Here is a 22,178-nt window from a genome sequence, read left to right on the forward strand (position 1 = left end):
CCACCCTTCGTCCCTCTCTGACACACCCTCGTGCCCCCCTCTCCCCAGCCTCACCCCACTCCACCACTTGGACTTCCCTAGTCTTCCATGTGGGTTCCCACGTCGGGGTCCACGTCTGGCAGTTCCGGGGCCCCCTCCTCACCCACCCACCTCAGAGGAAATGCCACTCCTTCGAGAAGCTTCCAATCTAAATCTGGCCCCAGATAGTCTCTCTTGTTTTCTTCTTCATAGCATTTTCCACAAATGCTAGTGTCGTAGTTATCCATGGCCTTAGTGAACTGTCTCCTTCCAGGGAACTAGGGTTTGGGCCTGTCCTGTTCCCCAACCTATTGCTAGCACGGAGTCTGGTATACAGAAGGTGCTCAAGAATCTTTGTGGAATCCAAGCGTGCCCTCAGGCTACATGTCTCTGCCTCAGTTCTTTCGTGTGTAAGAGGAGCGCCACTCTTTGCGTCAGGTATGCCACGGAGCAGGTTCCACGAGGACCCAAGAGGACAGTCATCCCTCTTCTTGTTCCCAAATTCAAAGAATAACGCTTTTGTCCATGTGACCAGTTATTGAAAGATGGAGAACCACTAATCATGAGCCACTGGGGGAAAAAAAAACCCATTTCATCTACTGGAATCTCCTGGGAAGTCACTCTTGGCCTATTTTCTTGAGGCTGACCCATCAAAAGTTCCTTTATCGGATCCTCAAAGGCCTTTATTTTTCAGCCCTGAAATCTGGGGCTGGAACTCTGCCCTCTGAGATGGTTCCAAGACCTCCTCCCACTGACTATGTTATTTCAAATCACGTTTTACAAATTTTTAGATCCCAGGGGGCTGCTCGTGTGTATAAAAAAATGAGATGTCAAAACAGTTTACCTATGATGTTCACCGTACTATCCACTTCATTTTTTATAGCTGAAGTCAGGACGGCATACTCAGGAGAAAGATCACTTACTCCATTACTAAGCCCCAAAGATGACTCAACTGGTTCTTGCTAGGAAGAAGAAAAGAAAAAAGAATTGAGAACACTTCCTTTCCCTCCCTCCTTTTTCTTAGTTTAAATTCTACCCTCTGTCTACTTTTCTTTTTCTTTCTTTTTCTTTCTTTTCTTTTTTTTTTTAAACTGCTAGGGTCATGCTCGTCCCCTGAATACATTCCCTACTAATTTAAATCAGCCTGGAGCTAAAGCAGCGCATTTCTGCATGGAGTACACTGCCAGGTATTTGCCTACTTTCATTTTCCTTCGAGGACATGGTTCAAGCCCATCTGGTTTGCTTTTATGAAAGGCTTACACCTGTAGACTATAGTCTGGGGGCTGCGCGGGGCTGCAGAACTGTCTGTGGGAAGTAGCGTGAGCCTCGCTTCCAGATCCTTCTTCTCTGAGGGAGTGCTCCAAAGGGGCAACTCCTGGCTTTCTCTGGAAGGAATCATGCCACCTCTTTGGAAACCATTTCTGGGGGAAATGTCTGCCTCAACCACCGAGCCAAGAACAGGAGCCCAGGGGACTCTGTGAATGACTTCTCCTCCCATAAGGTTTGTCTTGCACCTTGGCCACTTGAGCACCAGGCCCTGGGTGGGTGGCAGGTGACACAGGCCAGATGGTGCAGGAGGCCTCCTCCCCCAGTGGAGTCCAACTGGGCAACCCCACACCCATGGCTTCCCACAGAGGCCTCCCGAGAGCCTGAAGGTCCCAGGCAGCCCGGGAGTCTACTTGTTCCTACTGATGAAGCGATGCAACAACTTCCTTGCCCCTTAGTGTAGCTCTTGCTTCTGCCTTATTCAAGTGCATCGGAACCCTCCAACCTCTGGGGGAGCCAACCAACTTTGGGGAGAGCCAATTCCTGAGCTGCAGACTTCCAGCATTTTGATGAGAGAGCTCTTGCTCGGGGTAAGATTGCATTTGCATCTATGAGAGGAATTGTGTCAGAAAAAAAAAAAAAAGCCACACAGGACAAGTCCTTCAGGAAACCAAAATGAAGAGTGGGGGCAGGGGCGGGCAGAAAGAACAAGCTGGGAGCAGAAGATCATCAGAGGTACAGATGCCTGTGCTTTGAAAAATCCAGAGTGGGGGGCACCTCTAAGGCATGTGGGGTGTTCTGATGGGTTTATGTGCTACCTGGAAATCAACGGTGAACCCCCACCCCCACCCAGCCCCACTGTCGAAATCTTGGGAAAGCCACCTAGGGAAGGTCATGATCCCAACCTGGCAAACTCCCATCATGACAACTGTGACTTGGAAGACATCCCTTCACTACATAGCTCAGTCCTGAGAACCTCCCACCCCGCATGGCTCACAAGAGGCACGACAGGGCGCAGAGGACGGGCCCAGGACAGGGAGCCCCCTGCCCCCCGCCCCCAGGTAGCGTCTTTACCCCTTCCTCCTGCAGCGCCTTGCACTACCTCCTTGTATGAGGCCTTCCTGGGGATAACTCGCTTGCCTGTGACTTGAGTCTTCATCCTTTCCCCTCGTCTACAGCCAAACTTCTGACAAGGATCTGCCCTTCCCACCTTCCCCCCCCTCCTTGCACCTCTGCACCCATGACAGAGCCTGGTCTGGCCACCACACCAGCCTTGGCCTTCAGCTCCAGCCCCCGCCTCCAGCCCTGGCCTCTTACTCCAGCCTCCAGCTCCAGCCTCCAGCCCCGGCCTCCAGCTCCAGCTCTTAGCCCCAGCCTCCAGCCCTGGCCTTCAGCTCCAGCCTCCAGCCTCGGCCTCCAGCCCTGGCCTCCAGCTCCAGCCTTGGCCTTCAGCTCCAGCCTCGGCCTCCAGCTCCAGGCTCCTGCAGGGCTGCTATGACCAGCCCGCTATCTGCCCAGCTTCGCAGTCATGCAGGACCTGGGGTCAGAGCCTGGCTCTGTCACCTTGTGCTGGATGCAGGAACTCATTTTACTCTCTTCAGCCTCGTCCAGGGCACTATAGACAGCAGTAAACCAAGGGCAGTAAAACAAGGACATCCCAGGGATGATGTGATAATTAAGTGAGATTTAATAGGGACCTGGCACTTACTATCAAGTAAATGCTTCTGATCATCCAAGCCTTAGTCAGGCCAATAAAACTGTTCTCCCAAATACTGTGACCTGTCCTCAGGTGCTGGGGCTCAACCCCACACTCTGACATCCAACAGGGAGGAAGGACGGCACTACCCCTCTCGCCAATGTGACAGTCCCATGTTATTCTAATTCTCCACCTTCTCGTGGCACCTGCCACTCTCGCTGCTTCCTCGGGGGCGTCTTCCCGTCTCCCCACTCCCCCACCCCGTCGTGCTCCACGTGTCACTTGGCCACTTCCTTTCCCTCAATTAGCCCAAAGATCCATGTACAGAACATCAGAAGGAATGATGAAAAGAACCGCTAATCTGTATGGCTTTCTTTCGTTGTCGAGTTATTTCTTACTCATTCTGCTTCTAGATTTCTTATAAAAGTAATGAGGCAGTCGAGACTTGCACGTATTTAAAAACCTAAATTATTCTGATCTCAACTGAAGGCCTCGGAGTGTTTCACATGATCTACTGTTTAATTAGCGGCAAGTGATACTTCTATCACTTTACACTTGAGAAAACATGACTCAGAGACTAAATTAATTTTCCAAGATCACTCTACTTTTAGCTTGAGGAGATGCAAGAACTGAACTCAGTCTCTGGTCACGCCACACGATCCTATTCCAGGAGCTTTCTGCCTTAATAAACCCTGCACTGATCCCAGTGGAGATTCAGAAGGAACTATTTTTGACACCTTTGTAGTCTCCACCCCAACCCCACCTTGTGTCCTGCGCTACTTCTCTATCGGAATGGTACACTCTCTACCATCGGAGACTGAGTCGGACTCTTTTGGACACTGACTCCTCCTGTCCCACTCCTCCCATCCCCTGTTGCTTCTGAAGTCTTCAGTGCCAACCATCTCGTTGGTCCTATCACTCTAGAAGAACAGTATAGTAAACTGAGCAGTGGTAGGTAGCCAGCATCTCTCCGAAAGCTCTCTCTCTATTCAGGGTGCAAGATGAGGTTCTTCACTGTACTCGGTCAAACCTAACTATATACCTTTTTCTTTTTTTAAGCAAGGAACTCAAATGAAAAGAAGGGGTGCACAGTTCTGTATGGAACGTGTGCGCAGAGGTCTCTGTCTAGCATCCTCTGGTCCCATATGGTGCCCACCCCCGCCCCGTCCCCCTGCCTTGCTCTACCGTAGCCTGGCCTCATTAATCCTAGGCCAGCCTCCCTCTCTCTGGCCCCTTTCTTACTTAGATGTAGGTTCACTTATGAGTCAACTAGTTTTGGTTTCTAACCTGCTCCCAGAGGAAACCAAACCGAGACTACGCCTTAGTGCATTAACTTTGCCACGTATGTACGGTGCATTAACTCTGCTTCCGTGGTGCATTCACTCTGCCAAGTATGTATGCCCAAGAACCTTTTTTCACAGCATGGGATCTAAAGTTTGTCTGCAGTTTAAGGGGTTTGGGGCAAAGGCACAAACTGGCACAAGAGGTCCAGGGCAGGAGCCACTCTCTATAGACCTCTAACACAACACATCTTTGTTTGGTCTCTAAAGCTACGCTTGCGGCAGGGGCGTGAGGATGGGCCCAAGTCAGAGGACAGCAAGGACTACTCAGCCCCCTCTGCTCCAAGTCCATTCCATCTCATCCCTAAGCCACAGCCCCCTGTCTAGATGTCACTTTCCTTAAGGCCAAATGCAACGGCCGCCTGAGCTTTTCCGTCTGCAACCCAGCCCCTACCGCCAGCAGTGCCCTAATTCATCTGTGCAAAGCCAGTCTCCTTGAAGTCAAATGTAAGGACATCTCTAGGTCTCTCTACTAAGTAAAATTTCAGGCTGACAGCTGGGCTTTGTAAAGTAGCCCAGGGGTGGGGCGCCTGGGTGGCTCCGTCGGTTGGGCATTCGACTCTTCAGATCTCAACTCAAGGTCTTGATCTCAGTGTCGTGACTTCAAGCCCAGCATGGAGCCTACTTAGAAAAACAAAAATAAAAGAATAAAAGTAGCCCAGAGGGATTGCACACTCCACACCATGAGGCGGCTAGTAAAACAGGTTGATGCCTCCTGCCAGGTCCTACGACACCATCCTCCCTTCCTTCCCTGGAACTAGACCGCCTTCATTCTCCTCCTACTCTCATTGTGACCTCCCTTTGACTTCTCTCCTTGGCTCCCTTTCCTCTTCGCCTTGTCCTTGGGTCTCTGTGTGTGTCTGATACAGCTTCTCCTTGGAGCAGGCACCTGCTGTCAAGGCCTCCAGTATCATTCCTGAGCATGTGACCACACACCTGCGCCCCCCACACTGACCGGAGCTCTGGGCCCATCAGCTCCCACTCTCTACCTGACATTTGTTTCAGAGAGCTCTCTGTCCTCTCAAACTCAACATGTTCCAAGTTAAACTCCCCGCCTTTTCCACAAAGCATGCTCCACTCCCAACGTTCGCTCCTGGGAGGTGTGAAGACCCAGGGCTTCCTCTTTGATCTACTCCTGTCTTCATCCTCCGTATCCTCTCCAACATCGCCTCTCTTTCCACGCGCCACCATCTTCATCTTCACTTGCCCTCCACTTGCTCTTCTTCTCCTCCCCTCCATTCCTTCTTACTGCCAGGAGAAAGACCTCCCCCGCCCCCCCTTACACAGCAACTCCGTCACGCTCCGATCCTACCCAAGGAGTTCAACACCAAGCCTTATTTTGCAACCTCATCCACAGAGGTTACTCTGTCACCCAGTCTTCAGACTGAGCCCTGAGCGTAACCTCAAGAGCCACCGGGAGCGGAAGGAGGCACCAGTGCCAAACAGGCAGGGCAAGCCCTCTCTCCTGCTCCATCTGGGCCAGCTCTGATTTTATCTGTTTTTGAAGTGGGTTGCCACTCTGTGTTTTCATCTGGTTAAGGTTTAAAAGCGGAAGGCCTCTTCCAACGGATGAAGGGATCCCTCCAGTATCAGCCCTGATGGGTGGCCTTTGGACGGTGACAGGGAGCCTGTTGTTTTTAATCTAGCTCAAGTCACCATCAGAGCCAACAGCTCGATTAGAAAGTTCTGCTAGAAACCAGTACCTGCTTCTCTGCAACTTCTCCCCAGCGGTCTGCATTCAGAACTGACACAGGCCAAGTCTGCTCTCTCTCTACCAGGTGACTTTAGAGACCCTCCTCGAATAGATTTCCCATCTCAGCACCAAGGCTTTGATCTGGAAGCACTTTATAGTTTCAAAGCACTCATGTTTCATCTGCAAACAATCCTGGGAGGCGGGCAGTATTAATTTCTAATCCTCCCCACCCACGGCCTTTTGTTTCCACTGTTGCCTCACATAGACTCCTGCTCTAATGAAGCCGGTTTCCTGACTCATCCAGCGAAGACCAAACAGCAACCTCCAACTTCCTGGCCTTCATCTGATGCTCCCGGTGCTGGGGATTGACTACCATCTTGCTTCACCCACACCCCAAAGCCAGGCTCGGGTCCCAGGCTCTTGAAATGTCAAGAGGCACCAGGTAGAGTGAACAAGCGTGGGTTTGGGGGCTGGATTGACCTGGATTCAAATCCCAGCTTCGTAAAGCACTGCTACATTGGGGAAATTACTCACCCCCCTCCCACCCCGGCCATGCCTCCAGCTCCTCCTATGCAAACAGAAGATGACCTGGCCACCCCAGGGAGAGCTAGATGACATAATAATCGGTGCTCAGAACTTGGTAGAGGCTAAAAAATGTCAGCTACCACCCCCCTCTGTTTATCCCCTTCTCTCCTGACAGATCTTGGCCCTGGGACATTTTTGGAAACACATATGTGCACCGATGATGCACGACATAGGATGGTTCACTGTTGCCTATCCTAGGCTTATTTCTTTAGACGGCCAGTTACCTCCACACAGGCAAGGCCTACTTTAAGTAATAAATGGCTCGCTGAGTTCAGAGCATATTTACTCCTAAAAAGAACATCAAAGAATATTGAGGCAGAGTTCCTGCACCTACCACGTGGCCAGTAGGGTCTCAGTTTCCCAGTCTCGGGGAAGCTATTTGCTGAGGGGAACAACTGCCTGAGCGACCCAGGGAAAATCCTGACACTTAGCCCACATGTGCTAAACATCCTTTCCTAGTTAAAACTTCAACTCAAACTCAATGAAGACTGGGAGGAGCTTGTCTCAATAGCAAATCTTCACCCCTAGTTACCACACGCAAGACAAATGCTGTCAGTGGAAGAAACCTGTCTCATTAATCCTGTTGCACTTCTGCATAGGACATATTAACTCAGAGCTTAGACGTTGTGACAACAAAAAGTAATGTATTAATAGCTCGGTAAGGATAAAGTCCTTCAACTATACAATTCCACACAACCTGTAGAGCTCACTTGGGAATGTTCTATAGCAACATTCAGTGAACACCATGGTGTTAGCTGTCAGGAGCCACAAAACCTGGGAAGGCTACTGGCCTTATCTATGTCTTGCTGCTATACTGGGACAGATGCAAGCAGATTTCAATTCAAAAGTTAGGCTGTGAGGGGCACCTGGGGTGGCTCAGTGGTTGAGCATCTGCCTTTGGCTCAGGTCATGATCCAGTCCCGCATGGGGCTCCCCGTAGGGAGCCTGCTTCTCCCTCTGCCTATGTCTCTGCCTCTCTCTGTGTGTCTCTCATGAATAAATAAATACGATCTTAAAAAAAAAAAAAGTTGGGCTGTGCTTATTTCTGATGAATTGCCTGTCTTCTGCTGAAGGAACAATGTCCCTGTGAGGGATAGGTCTTAGGTATTCACCAAACTGTCATCACTGGAAGACCTTACAATGTACACTTGGCTGGGACGGAACTTGACAGATACAGCTCTTTGGAAGAGGAAAACTCTCACTGGTTTCCCTGGGCCAGTATGGCCCAACTTCACCCAGGGCTGTCCATCCCACAACTTGCTGCACTGATTGGCCATATGGAAGACACTACCATGTCCTCTGCTTATGAGAACACCCCGTGTCATCAATTCTAAAATGCACATCTCCTCGAATGTCCACAGCCCTAAAATAGAATGTGCCTTGTAATCAATTATGGGCCATGGTTTCATTGCAAGCAGTTTTTCTTGCTTAGACCTCCCTAAAATAATGGTGTGTCTTATACTTACTGGCATCTGATATTCAATGGACTATGGAAGATGTGTCTGAGCAAGGTTTGCTGAAAGTGAACATCGGTCACTCCATTCTTCCCTGTCTTCTAACTGACATTATGACATTAAATCTGCATTGCAATGTAAAACCTCTACTCCTGCCTCACACATTTTATTTATTTATGCATCTATTTGGGGATCAAATATGTATTATCTGTTCTGTACCACACATTGAGCTAGATGCCATAAAAGTTGTAGTAAATATGACATAGTCATACTTAAGATGGTAGCAAATTCTTCCAAGTCACGTATTTGTGGGGAAGTTAGTTTAGTTTTCTGACTAAACAACACTAATAAAAATGCAGGCCCCAGAAAAAAAATCCAAACTCTGGGAAACTTGATACAACTAATAACTCGTTTTTTACTTCAGTTGCAAGGAAAAATAAAATTTTTAAAAAGTGATGTTAAGGGAGACTTACAGATTTAAAAAAATGTATAAAGGAAAAGACTTATAGATTTTTTAAAAAATGTTAAGAGACATACCCCCAAGTCACAGTGTGTGAACCTTAGATGGATTTTCATTCAAGTAAACGGACCGTATAAAAATGACATCACTTATGACACCTGGGAACCTGAACACTGACTGGATATCTGACAAAACTGAGGATTTACTAATTCTTCAGATGCTATAGTGATACTGTGTTATTTTTAAAGAATGTCCATATTTTAAGGTGTACACTGAAATAGTTATGGGGAAAAAATGATACGATGTGGAATTTGTTTGAAAATAGTGTGCTGAACCATACAAAATGGTTTTTGTGAATCAAAAATGGCCAAATATCTGTCATTCCTATGGGGTGGAGGGACGTGGATGGAGTTACTCCTGAAACAGAATAGCCAGGAGCTGGTTAATGTGGAAATTGGGGTGATGGTGACAGAGCAAATTCTACTCAGTTGTCTCATCCTGTGTGCATAAAATGTTTCCATGATAAAAAGTTAAGAGACAATTAGGCCTCAGTACTCTGCTGTATTTAAAATAAGTCACAAACTGTAGATATTTTGAGTGAAACTGGACATATCACTGCTGAAATACTCTGCTGAAAATATTTGTTTTCCACTCGGAAGGGAAGGGGAATATGAAACTTTAACACTTGATCTCAGCTTCCCCTCAAACTATCTCTACCCCCACAAGTCTCACTTTATATCAGAAGTCAGTATTTCTGTATTTCTTCTGACTATCTGGACTAACTGGCTTGCTTTTAAACACTGTGCTGTCTGGACGGTTTGGTTCTTCCCTCCGATAGTGATTCTGGATTAGGAATTGGAATACTTGGCGTCACCTTTAAGTGCAGTTCTACACGACCACGCGACTTTGGCCATGAGTCCCACGGCCCTTGGGCCCACGGCCCTCAGCTCCCTTGAACCTCAGTTTCTTCATTTTGTAAACAGAGTGCACTGAACCCTAAGACAGTCTTCTCTCTGATGGCCTGTAGGCCTGGGGGTGTGGTATCTCCTCTTTGCTCAGCAACTGAAGCTCATCCTCAATTTGGCATGGATATATGGCTATGCTCTGGCTATTTAACAAAGGCCTTCCAATCCAGGCACAAAGATGCTCACACGTCAGGGGATTCCAGACTACACAGCCCCCTGAAAGGCTCACATGCACACGCATGCGCATGTGTACACACACCCCTACAGAAAACCTTTGGGAGTCGTGAGAGTCAGTTCTGGGATGGAGCAGAGAAAATCGGCTGGGAACTACACTAATAGGGTGTTCAAAGGTACCCCCCAACCTAATGGCATGTCATGGAATAGATAACGTAACAGGTTGGTGATATGTCTTAATACAAGTATATAATATATAATATGCCTTAAGATCTACTGAATAGCCTGGAAACGTACTCGATATGATCAGATAGCTGGCTATTGGAGCTCGCCTGGAGCTCTGGGCCCCGCTGGCAACAGTCGTGGGGACCAGATGGAGCTCAGTGTGAACTGGGGACTTCATTCATAAATTGTTCAGTGAGATCGGATTAAGCAGGGGATAGGTGTACTGAGTCTGCGCGAGGGGACAGGCCAAAGAGGAGACATGAAAAGCACAGAAAACACAACAGCCGAAGAAGAAAGATCAAATACGTCACAGGGATCATGTTACTTGTTTTTATGAGACAGAACAGGAATTACTAACACAGTCACAACTTTGGCTTTTTCATCTGAACCACCAAAGATTACCTTGATGTGCTTAACTCTGTCTTCTTTCTCGGTCTTTGGTTTCTTTCCTGTGGCAACAACAAAAAAATAGTTGGGGGTCACTTCCTGAGGAATGTACAGAGAAACGTTCTCCCCCCACCTCCTCAGTTCGTTCTGGAACTCTCAATGAACTCCGTATATGCTTTAATCTACACATGGTCAAAATTCCACAGGGTTCTCTGACCGTCTCTGGTGACCTGATGGTCACTTGCCCCAGCCAGGCAGAGGTGGGACGATCATCCACAGTGTGAACAAGTGTTCTAACCTCAGACTTACCACAGATGTGGAAATACAGAAATCGTGGAGGTATGGCGATCTATATTACATGGCCATTATTCTAGTCAGTAAATATCTACCTTTCTTAGAAGGTCGCTCAGATAAGGGCAACATCCGGTACACTCTGAATGCATTGTTTCCCTTCTTTATACTTTTATCCTTGACTTCCTCAATGTCAGGCAAGGAGTTCATGGCACATCGAAAATTCGCCTTCCATGTTTTTGGATCAGGTTTATCTACTCCCGGTTGATGCTTTCCTAACAAAATAGCCAAAAGAATGAAGGTTAAGAAAAACAGGGGAAATAATATAGGGTAGAAGTTTCTGGAAACATAGTCTTGCTGACCAGGTACTGCAGAGACCCCATCATTTTTTTTTAGAGACCCCATTTTTAATTCCAGGCTACTACAGATTTGCCTGGGACCAAGACTGAATTCCTGGGATGTGAGAACTTTTGTCTTAAAACCTGGACAGTTCTGGGCAAACTGGGACAAACCGGTCACCCTGGCATGAGAAAAAATTAATAATGATAGAAGATAGGAGTCGAGGTAAGTAACAGAGAAAGCTTGGCAGGTTGGGGAGGCCAACAAGCCCAGGTAACTAGAGCGCCTCTTTTTCATCTGACTCTCAAATATTAGTAAAAAGGCTATTCCTATAAACAGCTCTCTACTTACATTTTCTTATAAACAAATATATTCTTGACTACCTTTTGGAGAGATAAGTTCCAACCAAATTTACCACTCCAGAACAAATAGGTTCTATATTCCCCTGGCGTACACCTGAAGAGCATAATCAGAACCCCACATTTAAAGGAAATTTAAGGACTAAGTTGCTATAGGATGGGCAAAGTATCACTTCTGAGTGACAGAGTCTGTGGCCCATGTGTCCTGGATGGGATGTGCCTGGGGACACGCCACAGGTTTTTCAGAGCTGTCTTCATGAGGCCATAAGCCATATACATGCAGCGGGAAAAAAAAAAACCAACAATGGTTATTAACACTGTATTGTAGAACTGAAATTTGCTGAAAGTACATCAACGTTCTCACCAAAAATAAAAAATAAAAGGTCAAGGGATCCCTGGGTGGCGCAGCGGTTTGGCGCCTGCCTTTGACCCGGGGCGCGATCCTGGAGAACTGGGATCGAATCCCACGTCGGGCTCCCGGTGCATGGAGCCTGCTTCTCCCTCTGCCTGTGTCTCTGCCTCTCTCTCTCTCTGTGTGACTATCATAAATAAGTAAATAATAAAAAATGTTTAAAAAAAATAAAAGGTCAAATATGAGAGGTAATGGATGTGTTAATTAATGGGGAGAATCTTTACATAGTGCATAAATCAAATCATCACGTGGTATGTTCTAAATATCTTACAATTTTATTTGTCCATTATATCTCGATTTTTTAAAAAAAGAAAGCACTGGGGCACCAGGGTGGCTCAGTTGGTTAAGCATCTGCCTTCAGCGCAAGTCATGGTCTCGGGGTCTTGGGATCAAGCCCTGAAAGTCGGGCTTCCTGCTCAGTGGGAAGTCTGCTTCTCCCTCTGCCCCTCCCACCCCACTCCTGCACTCTCTCTCTCTCTCAAATAGATAAATAAAATATTTTTAAAAAGGCATGAAAGCAACAACAACAATAGCATCTACCTCTATACACGATGCGGTTTTAATACCTGTATGGATCGCCCAGTTTCTAAAGAGTGGTGCATCTTTTTCCACATCCCACCCATGTCTAGCTGCATGCATCCAAGGGATCTGGAAAATCTTCTTTTCCTAAAAAAAAAAAAAAAAAAAAAAAAAAAGAAGAATTAAAAAAAAAAAAAAGACTGCGGCAATAGGGTTTTAGCCACCTTTACAGAAGGTCTCTCCATCCTAGCCAGTAAGATTCTCTACTAAGGGACACTGGGTGTGCAGAGTGTCTATGGCAAAATCCACTAGGAACCAAACCTGCCTCCTCACTGGGCCCCAGATCTTGACAGTCCTACTGGGGAGAGATTCAGAGTCGTATGGAGTCTGGCAGAACAGGAATGCATGCCAAGGTCCAAGGACTTGATTTGGGGATATGCCAATGTGTTCCATTATGTGTGCCATTTCTCCTTAAAGGACCACAGATGACTGGCCACCGACCGAAACTTCTAATGCTTATTGTTATCATTGAATTCCATCATTTGCTAGAGAGGAACTCCAGTTGCCTTAGGTAAATTAAAATTTAGGCAACTTTCCAAAATTATACCCATTTGTGCTGCTAAAGGGAAATTGGGGTTATCTGAGGTCATGGCCACAGAGATCAAATACCTCAAACTACTGTGCAGCCAACAGAAATAGAAGATTCGGTCTAATGTGTCTACTCAGGGGTTAAAACCTGCATGAAACAGCAAGAAGATGTATGGAATGTGTGGCCATGATTACTACTTTTCTCGTAGAGAAAAGGTTTTTGGTACAAATCTTACGGTAGACCCTTTCCATCTCTCTCACAGCCTTGAGAGGTAGGTAACTCAGTTTATACCAACCCTGGCAAACATGGGATTAGACACTAGCGTTTTGGAAACAACTTCTTCAAGCAACAACTTGTGCAACTTCTTTAACCAGCAATCCTGACAGGACCAGCAGTCACTAAGTTCCCACGGCACTTGACTGCCCACCTGTTCACATGGTCTAGTTTCCTTTTTTTGCAAGCACCTACTGAGCTACATATATGTAATAATTTCTGCTTTACAGTTGAGGAAACTGAGGAAGAGAATTAAATTATACAGCTAAGGAAATTATCATAACAAGTGTCCAAATTCAAAACCAGGTCACGTACCCCACACTCAATCACCTAGTCCCATCACACGCTGTCTCCCAGGAGTCAGACGGAGATTTCCCATCCTATGACACATCTGTTGTCTTGGATTCTGTGGAAACCAGGCCCAGGAAAACTATGTGTTTTTAAGCCCTAGAGGTAGTTCTGGTAGATTCTAGGTATGGGGAATCCTTGCACAATACACCGGGAAAGGAAAAAAATGTCAGTAGGGATTTCCCACCACTTTGGTCTCACACAATGAAAGACAGGAAGGGTCCCAGTTGACCCCCAAAAGGACTCAATGCCTCTATAGAAGCCTGAGCTAAAAATACTTCAGAATATTTGAGAGTTCCCCAAAAACTGTCAAAAGGGAAAATTCTGTTGTATTTAAAACTCAGTTAATAAAAAGAACTGAAAGTGAGAGACTTCTCATAAACCCCTCCCCATCCATGGAGATAGCATGGTTTCAGGTCAGCCATTTCCAAAGAGCAGTGTCAGCCAAGGGCTGGGTGAAATTTTATTTTATTTTATTTTATTTTATTTTATTTTATTTTATTTTATTTTATTTTATTTGTTTTTTAATTTTATTTTTTTAATGTAGATGAAACATCAGAGAGCAGTCTTTTAATGCAGTTTTTGATGTTCACATGAAAATGAAAAAAAAACAAATAAATGTATTTTGGTGAAGGAGTTCTCCTGAAAGTGCAACCAGAATCTAAATGTTTATGCCTACAGATGCAGATCCTTTATAGAATTGCTGCTGCACATTTCTGTAGGTCAAAAGAGTTGTGGAGGTGATGCAATCTGAAATCTATCTTAAACACAAAGTTGATTCTGATAAATAGATTTTTTTAAGCATCTGCATGCATGGAGTTGCATGTGTGTGCACACAGATGCACACAACTACCAAATTTAGTCTCACTGAAACTATGCCCAAATCACGAACCCACAAACATAATGACTAAACCTAGCAATTATCCGCCATGGATCCATGGATCCTCTTTCCTGGGCAAAAGGTCTGAATGGACCTTTCTTGAAAGAAGATAGATAAATGGCCAGTAGCACATGAACACACCCCAAATCATTAATCATCAGGCCAATGCATCTCAAAACAATAATGAGATACCATCTCCTACCCCCCAGGATGAGAGAAAAAAGTAATATAAGTAAATAAATAATAAGTTGGTGGTCAGGATGTGGAGAAAGAGGAACCTTCCTACATTGCTGGCGGGAATGTCAAATGGTGTAGACGCTGTGGAAATCATTTGGCTCTTCCTCAAAAAGTTAAACACAGAGTGTCCACAAGACCCAGTAATTTCATTCAAAGACTTATAAACAGATGTCGAAACAAACATTTATATGTGAATGTTCATAACAGCACTACTCACAATAGCTCAAATGTCCATCAACCGATGAATGGATAAAGGAAATGTTGTACATGCACAAAATGGAATATTATTCGGCCACAAAAAGGAATGTGGCATTGACAAGTGCGACAACACAAATGAGCCTTGAACATTATGCTAAGTGAAAGAAGCTTTCTACAAAAGGCCACATATTGAATGGTCCCATTTATGTGAAATGAGCAGAAAAGGCAAATCCACAGAGATAGAGAGCAGATTAGTGGATGCCTTGCACAACGAAAAGATTTAAAATACTTTGCAATGCAAAGTGACTGCTTAATGGGCAAGTGTTTCTTTCTGGGCTGATGAAAATTCTGGAATTATAGTGGTGAGGCTTGCATATAACATTAAGAGTAGACAATGCTGCTGAATTATACATTTAAAAAATGGCTAAAGTGGTAAATTTTTTAAAAACCTCGTGTCACTTTTAACTAGTTTTTCATGTTGCAAAAAATACTAACAAACATATTACATGTATCTTTTTTTTAAAAAAGCACTATGCTAAAGAAAAAGAAAGTGAGATTCATTTTAAAACTGGAAGAGATTCTGACCAGTAAACATTCCGGTCATAGATCATTGTGTCCTATGGGATGGTGACGGCGTTGCTCTGGGTCTGTGTAGCCTCTGTGACATCAGTATGTGCCATTAGAAGCCCTGAGCGTCCCCTCCACACAGGCTGTGCACACTGTGTATGGAAGTACAACATGTTCCAGACTCTACTCATGTTTATAGAGAGAGAAGACTCTGCCCACATGAGGGAAGGAGAGAGAATCATTGCTTGAGTTGAGAAGATTATCTAGAGTAATGCAGAACAGACGTATGTTGACCCCAAGGGGAAACCGGTTCTCTTAACTCCCTCTGCCTCTTCCCTCCCCTAATACTTGTAAGATGTTCCAACGTACTCTATTTTTGTTTGGACTCCTTACCTTGTGCTGAGCCTGCCTGACATTTCCACAAGCACAAGCCTGCTTTCAATGTGAACAGAAGGATAAGGTATGAAGCTACCTGGTGACACCGTACACTTGGGGAGTGGCCTCAGCTCCAGGGTCTAGGCAGCTCTCCCACATGAAATGAGCATGTCAATAACTGAGTGGCGGGGCAGCCTGGGTGGCTCAGCGGTTTAGCACCACCTTCGGCCCAGGGCCTGATCTGGTGACCCGGGATCGAGTCCCACCTCGGGCTCCCTGCATGGAGCCTGCCTCTCCCTCTGCCTGTGTCTCTGCCTCTCTCTCTGTGTATCTCTCATGAATAAATAAATAAATAAATCTTAAAAAAAATAATAACTGAGTGGGAATCAACCAGAGCTACAAGAGAAACCACGAACCTGGTCATGGCTGCCTCCTTCCTTCCTCAAGAAATGGCCCAGAGAAACCACAAGCAAGCATTTGGACCAGTCCAAAACTGACCTGGTCTCTTGGACAAGTCAATGCCAAGAAGGAAAATAAATAAATAAATAAATAAATAAATAAATAAATAAATAGGGGCCACTGTACATAATCAAGGCAATCAGGAGACACTTCAAGTCAGAATAGCCTTCTCTGGATTCTCACTGAAGAAATCAATTGTAAAAACATATTTTTGGGGAATACACAAGGCATTCCAAATATGGATGATGCAGGGATGAGACTGAAAAATTATGATTAATGATGAGTGGTTTATTCAATTGGTGATCCTATTGTGAATACACAGAAAATGCTCTTAAGTCTTACTGACGTGCAGTATCAGGGAGTTGCTTTCAAATGCCATACACATATACACATAGAAATATTTTAAATGTTAGTAATTTTTAAACTGGATGTGAATTTGAAAACTACACAAGAGGGGCGGCCTAGTCGGTTAAGTGTCTGCTTTTGGCCCAGGTCATGATCCCGGGGTCCTGGGACTGAGCCCCGCATCAGGCTTCCTGCTCAGTGGGGAGTCTGCTTCTCCCTCTACCCCTTCTCCACAATGGTGCTCTCTGTCTCTCTCAAATAAATGAATAAAATGTTTAAAAATAAAAGGAAAAAAACAAAACTACATTCGAATTTGCAGGATGCGTAGTGACTCAGCGGTTTAGCATTTGTCTTCAGCTTAGAGCGTGGTCCCAGGGTCCTGGGATCGAGTCCCACGTTGGGCTCCCTGCATGGAGCCTGCTTCTCCCTCTGCCTGTGTCTCTGCCTCTCTCTTTCTCTCTCTGTGTCTCTCATGAATAAATAAATAAAATCTTAAAAAAAAAAAGAATTTGCTATACTATTCTTTCTAGTCATTAGACTATTCAAATCTGCGAGTATGTTTGCAAATACTCATAATGAAAAGTAACAGGCCCAAGCCAAGGCCTTTTTCATGAGCTAGTGATAATGCTGCTTTGCCAGACATCGTCCCTGCTCCTTCAGAGGATACAAGCCATCACCATCCTCCTCAGGATGCATTAAGAATAAGAAATGAGGGACGCCTGGGTGGTTCAGCGGTTGAGCATCTGCCTTTGGCTCAGGGCGTGATCCTGGAGTCCCGGGATCTAAATCCCACATGGGGCTCCCTTCAGGGAGCCTGCTTCTCCCTCTGCCTGTGTCTCTACCTCTCTCTCTCTCTCTCTCTCATGAATAAATAAATAAAATCTTAAAAAAAGAAAAAGAAATGGAAACAAATTTAAGGCATCCATTAGCAACCTATTTGTCTCTTACTAAGATGTCCCAGATATGATGGACTCTCCACTTGAGAGGAACACGACACCCACCAACCCGATGTGCGTAAGCCCAGTTATCTTAACAGAACGAAGCCACAGTCCCCAGCACTGGTCCTCTTGGAGGGCACACACATCGCTCACCTAGAGCCGCCCACGGGTCAGGCAGGAGGCCTAGCACCGAGCCAGCGAGCAGCAGCAATCAAGACGTCCCTGGCCTGCTCTCCAGGGCCTTCCAGCACGGAGGCCTTCACCACCGCGACCGACCGGTCCTGAACAACTGATGTGTAAGTGGGTAACGAAGCCCCACAGACAGTGCCGTTTTCTGAGTTATAACCAGTCCTCAGCAGGAGAAGAGATTTTACAACGACCCCAAGCCACTGAACACACAGCGGGGATTCTCAGTCAGAGTGCCTCTGAACGGAAGAGGGGGCGCCCGGTGGCTCAGCGGTTGAGCATCTGCCTTCGGCTCAGGTCACGATCCCGGGGTCCCGGGATTGAGCCCCGTGTGGGGCTCCCTGCTCAGGGGGGAGCCTGCTTCTCCCTCTCCCTCTGCCCCTCCCCCTGGCTGTGCTCTCTCTGTGTCTCTCTTTCAAATAAATAAATAAAATCTTTTTTTTTTTTTCTTAAAGAAGGAAATAAAAGTAAGGTCTCAAGTGAAACATTTCTGTGGGTAGATGAATGCCAAAGCCTAAGTTAGCAGAAACCTCTAGAAAGATGGCCTGAGGAGGTGCAGGCACAGCGGCCGTGGCAGGCCTGCCCGAGCGCACCCTGCCCAGGCCAGTCGGCCGCCCACCGCAGCGGCCCCCCGGGCACCCATGGGCTCCTGTGCCAGCGTCGTCCTGAGAGGCGTCACGGCCCGCTCTCGCCGAGGGCCAGCACAGCGGCCTGTCAGGGTGGCGAAGGGGTCTCCGCTCCCTCTTCTCCAGGGAAGAGAACTCGCAGGCCAAGGGCCGGCTCAGAGAAGCTCAGCAGGGAGGGCCACCCAAGGGGGCCTAGTGCTCAGCCGCGCACAAAGGAATCCGCTCACTTTCCAGTCCTCGGTCAGAAAAACACGGACAAAGTGGGTGGAAGAAAAGGCTTAATGGGGGGGCCCGGCGAGGAAGCAACCCTAAGAGGGTGCATTAGTTTCCCAGAGCTATCGAACAAGCTGCCACAAACCGGGCAGCTTACGGCCACGGAAATCCATCCTGCCACCGTTGTGGAGGCCAGAACTCTCAAATCTAGATGCCAGCAGAGCCATATTCCCTTTCAGAGGCTGTAAAGACCATCTTTCCCGGACATGTCCAGCCTCTGGTGGTTCCAGGTGCTTCCCTGGCTCGTGGCTGTGTCTCTGCAATCTCTACCTCTGTCTCCATGTGGCCTCTGCTCTCCTTTCTCTTCTGCGGATGCTTGTCATCCCATTGGCCCAGCTGGACAAGCTAGGATAACCTTGAGATCCTTAACTTCTTCTGAAGACCCTTTTTTTCCAAGTAATTACACATCCACAGGTTCCGGGGGTTAGGACGTTAGCACAAACCAACCCACTAGGAGGAGAGTTAACCGCACCATATCAAGTGCCTACTCGTACAGGGGACACGATAACACCGTAAGTCTACCCCTTGCATCGAGTCAGCCCAAATCAGTGGAGATATATATTTTTTTAGTGGATATATTTTTTAAGAAGAAAAAAAAAATCACTTCTTTTCAGAAATCAGGAACTTCTGTTTAAATGTCATAAAAGGCAATGTTATCTTGTTCTTTAAAACATAATCCTACTTAGTGTCTCTATACCTTGGCTTCCAGGTCTGTAGAATGGAAAACATAACAGTATCTCCCCCATTGTGGGGATTACGTGAGTTGATGCGTGTGTCTTGCTTAGATGAGTACCTGGCATTATTAACAAGCATTAGTTTTTATTATTATTATCATTATTGAGCACCTTACATTTCTTCAATTCTCCTTGATGACAGTCCCCCCTTTCCTTCTCCACCTGCGGCTCCGCTAACCATGCAGGCCAAGACCCAACCTGATTTCCTGTTTGTTTCTTTGGAGCAGGCTAATTACAAACCCTTCCAGGATACCAATCTGAAACATTATGGACAGAGCAAGCCTAGAAAAAGAAATGGTTTGCCATAAGACCTTCAAATAGAGGGCAGCTCACCTGAAATGAGCACATCGTTTACGTATTTCTATTTATTCCATCCTGCTTCAGAAAAGGCCCACTGAAACCGATGCACTCAAATACAATACGGTCACATTTAAAATAAGTGGAAAAAGAATAAGTGGGTGAGGGAGAAAGAAATAAGGCTTGAGAGATATCTGAAAAGACAAGCTTGAGCCAGGGAGTGATCTTAGCAAGCAGAGCAATGCAGCAGTATCCCGCACGCTTGTTAGAAGTGGGCCACAATCAGGCTCTGAGCTCTGGAGCGCCATACAAAGATAAAGCCCTACCAGCTGAATTATTCATCAGGCCCTTAAGATTACAATGAGGGGGAGGCAGAAGAGGAAAAGGAAATTTACTCAAAAGAGCTGCAATATTCCTGGCAGTGGGAGAGCAACCTCTCCCTTGGGCCCTCTTAAAGAAGGCGCGGTATGTTCACTGCTTTTCTAAGCGATAAATCTATTTTTTCAGGTGTTCTTTATTTTGACATCCATTCTCTTCCTGAGTCACTCCTAACAGGTAGGATCAGTTCGATCGAGAGTCTGAGGCTGATAAAGGAAGGATTTATATACATGTGTGTGTACATATGTGGGGGGCAGGGGGTCGTAAGGGACAGCGTACTTTTTTAAAGACCTGTAGGCACATAAACAGTGCTTCACAATAAAAAGAGAAAACTTTTTTTTTTAAGTCCCAAAACAAAAGTTTTCTTTACTCAGAAGAATACTGAGAGGAACACCAGTAGACTCCATTCCCAACACAAAACCCACATGTTTCCATGTCCTCCAATGCTAGAAGCCAGGAGAAGCAAGAGAGGAGTTCAGAGAAGGAAGAGGGTGAGAATCATTAAAGAATAACACAGATCATTTCTGGTTGGCTGGTTTTGTCATTAATAAGCATAAGATTTTGAATACGAAAAGTGCAAGTTTCCTTTTCAGCAGTTTCCATGCATATCTTTTAGTAAGGACCTCTCTCTCTCTCTCTCTCTCTCTCTCACACACACACACACACACACAGGCACCCAACACACTTACCTTGTTAAGCCACTTTAGCCCTGGTATCGTATTTGAGTTTATCTGTTCCTCCAGCCACGGGCGCATCCGCATCCTTTCCACCGGCATGGTACCCTTTTGCAGAAGAGAAACATGGTATCAGGCAATTTTGCTAGCGACTGTCACGTCTGAACTGTAAAGTGCTACACCTCTCTCTAGCACTTATCTTCATCCTATTTGCATGTAAATTTAAGTTTAATGTGGGATTCAGAAGCAAAGATGAGGCCCATTCAAGCCTCCACGCTATCAACCCCATGGGCAGCGTGACATCATCCTCTTTTCAACCTCTAGCTGTATCTTCCTCCTTTTACTTGTTTCCTTCTCCAAAAATGAGCTCTGAAAATTCTACTGCGATGAATTTGGGTTGACTTGATCAAAGTCTCAGTCACTCTGTCTTCCAGCTTGCAGAGGACTTGTCTCTCCTCTGTGCCTCCCCAGCTCATGCCAGAGTGCAAGTATCAGTCCAAGAACCATGTGGGACCACAGCCTTGGCCTCAGGAGTCTAATTCCATTCTAGAACTCAATTCTAGAACCAGTACATCTCTCCCAGTTCAGATCCACTCACTGTTGCAGACACCTCGCCTCGGGCTCCTTGCTCACACTGCACTCTCTGCTCCTCCCTCCCTACGCTTTGCCCATCCCTACCCATCCTCCAAGACTCAGTTTCTGCTCTCTCCTTCTCCACAGGCCTTCTCAGACCACTCCAGCCTGAAGAAATCTTCCTCCTGGACTTCCCTAATTCTCACGGATCTTACATTGCTCTTTTGAGAATCAAACATTGCTTCGGAGCAGCTTTTCTATGCTGCCTTTATTCTTATCCAACTCTCATCTATAAACTTTTCCACTGTGTACACCTCTCTCTCTTCCTAACCAAACAGTAGGCTCTTTGAGGGTAGGAACTCTACCTCCCGTAGGTCTTTTTATATTCCTACAAAGCCCAAAGGCTGCCTTCCACCCAGGAGATGTTTAAACAAGATCCAGACCAGCCCTGAAAGGTCAGCCAAGCCGGGCTGCCATTGTGGGTTGGCCCTGACCACTCATACGGAGGCTTCAGGCCATCATTCTTTGAGGTAAGTAATAGGAAGCTCAGGGACAGGCCCAAAGGGGCCCCCAACACAGATGCTCTTAGTGGTTCTGAATTCATCCCATCCCCTCATGCATTCATCCACTCATTCAAGGATCACTTATTGAGAATATTCCAGGAAAGGGCGAGACATCCTCTAGCACCTAGAAACTCCCAGTCTAACAGAACACAGGAAGGAAGAGATTACCACACCACATGAAGAGCCCTGTGTACCGAATGATACTAGAAAGTAGTCGGCAACGGACAGGGTGACGGAGTCAGGCTGGCCCTGCGGGGCCTGGAAAACCATGCCTGAGATTCTGGTCATCATCCCAGAAGGGAGGAGAACCGGAAGTTAATGCAAATGAATGATATGATTAATCTTGTCAACAGTAAAGGGAAGGGCTGATTACAAAATCCAGACCAGGGCTTCACCAACTTGAACGGGGACACAAATCTTGATTTGGTAAGTCTAGGTGAGCCCTGGGATTCCGCAGTTCTAATAAAGCTCCATGGGCCTTG

General features: G+C 46.3%; 1 protein-coding gene across 7 annotated transcripts in view; it reads right to left on the minus strand.

Moving 5' to 3' along the window:
* Positions 1 to 22,178, minus strand: part of IRF2 (interferon regulatory factor 2) — a 79,763-nt gene that overhangs the window by 20,473 nt on the left and 37,112 nt on the right. For all 7 annotated transcript variants that reach the window (XM_072775932.1, XM_072775936.1, XM_072775933.1 and 4 more), the window contains 5 exons: positions 20,576 to 20,668; positions 12,231 to 12,330; positions 10,653 to 10,829; positions 10,279 to 10,325; positions 863 to 980 (listed from right to left, as the gene is read on the minus strand). In XM_072775932.1, the coding sequence (XP_072632033.1) occupies positions 863 to 980; positions 10,279 to 10,325; positions 10,653 to 10,829; positions 12,231 to 12,330; positions 20,576 to 20,662 (529 nt within the window). In that variant the 5' untranslated portion in view covers positions 20,663 to 20,668. The remainder of the gene's footprint in view (positions 1 to 862; positions 981 to 10,278; positions 10,326 to 10,652; positions 10,830 to 12,230; positions 12,331 to 20,575; positions 20,669 to 22,178) is intronic.

This window comes from Canis lupus, chromosome 15 (assembly GCF_048164855.1).
Source record: "Canis lupus baileyi chromosome 15, mCanLup2.hap1, whole genome shotgun sequence".
NCBI classification, from domain to species: domain Eukaryota; kingdom Metazoa; phylum Chordata; class Mammalia; order Carnivora; family Canidae; genus Canis; species Canis lupus.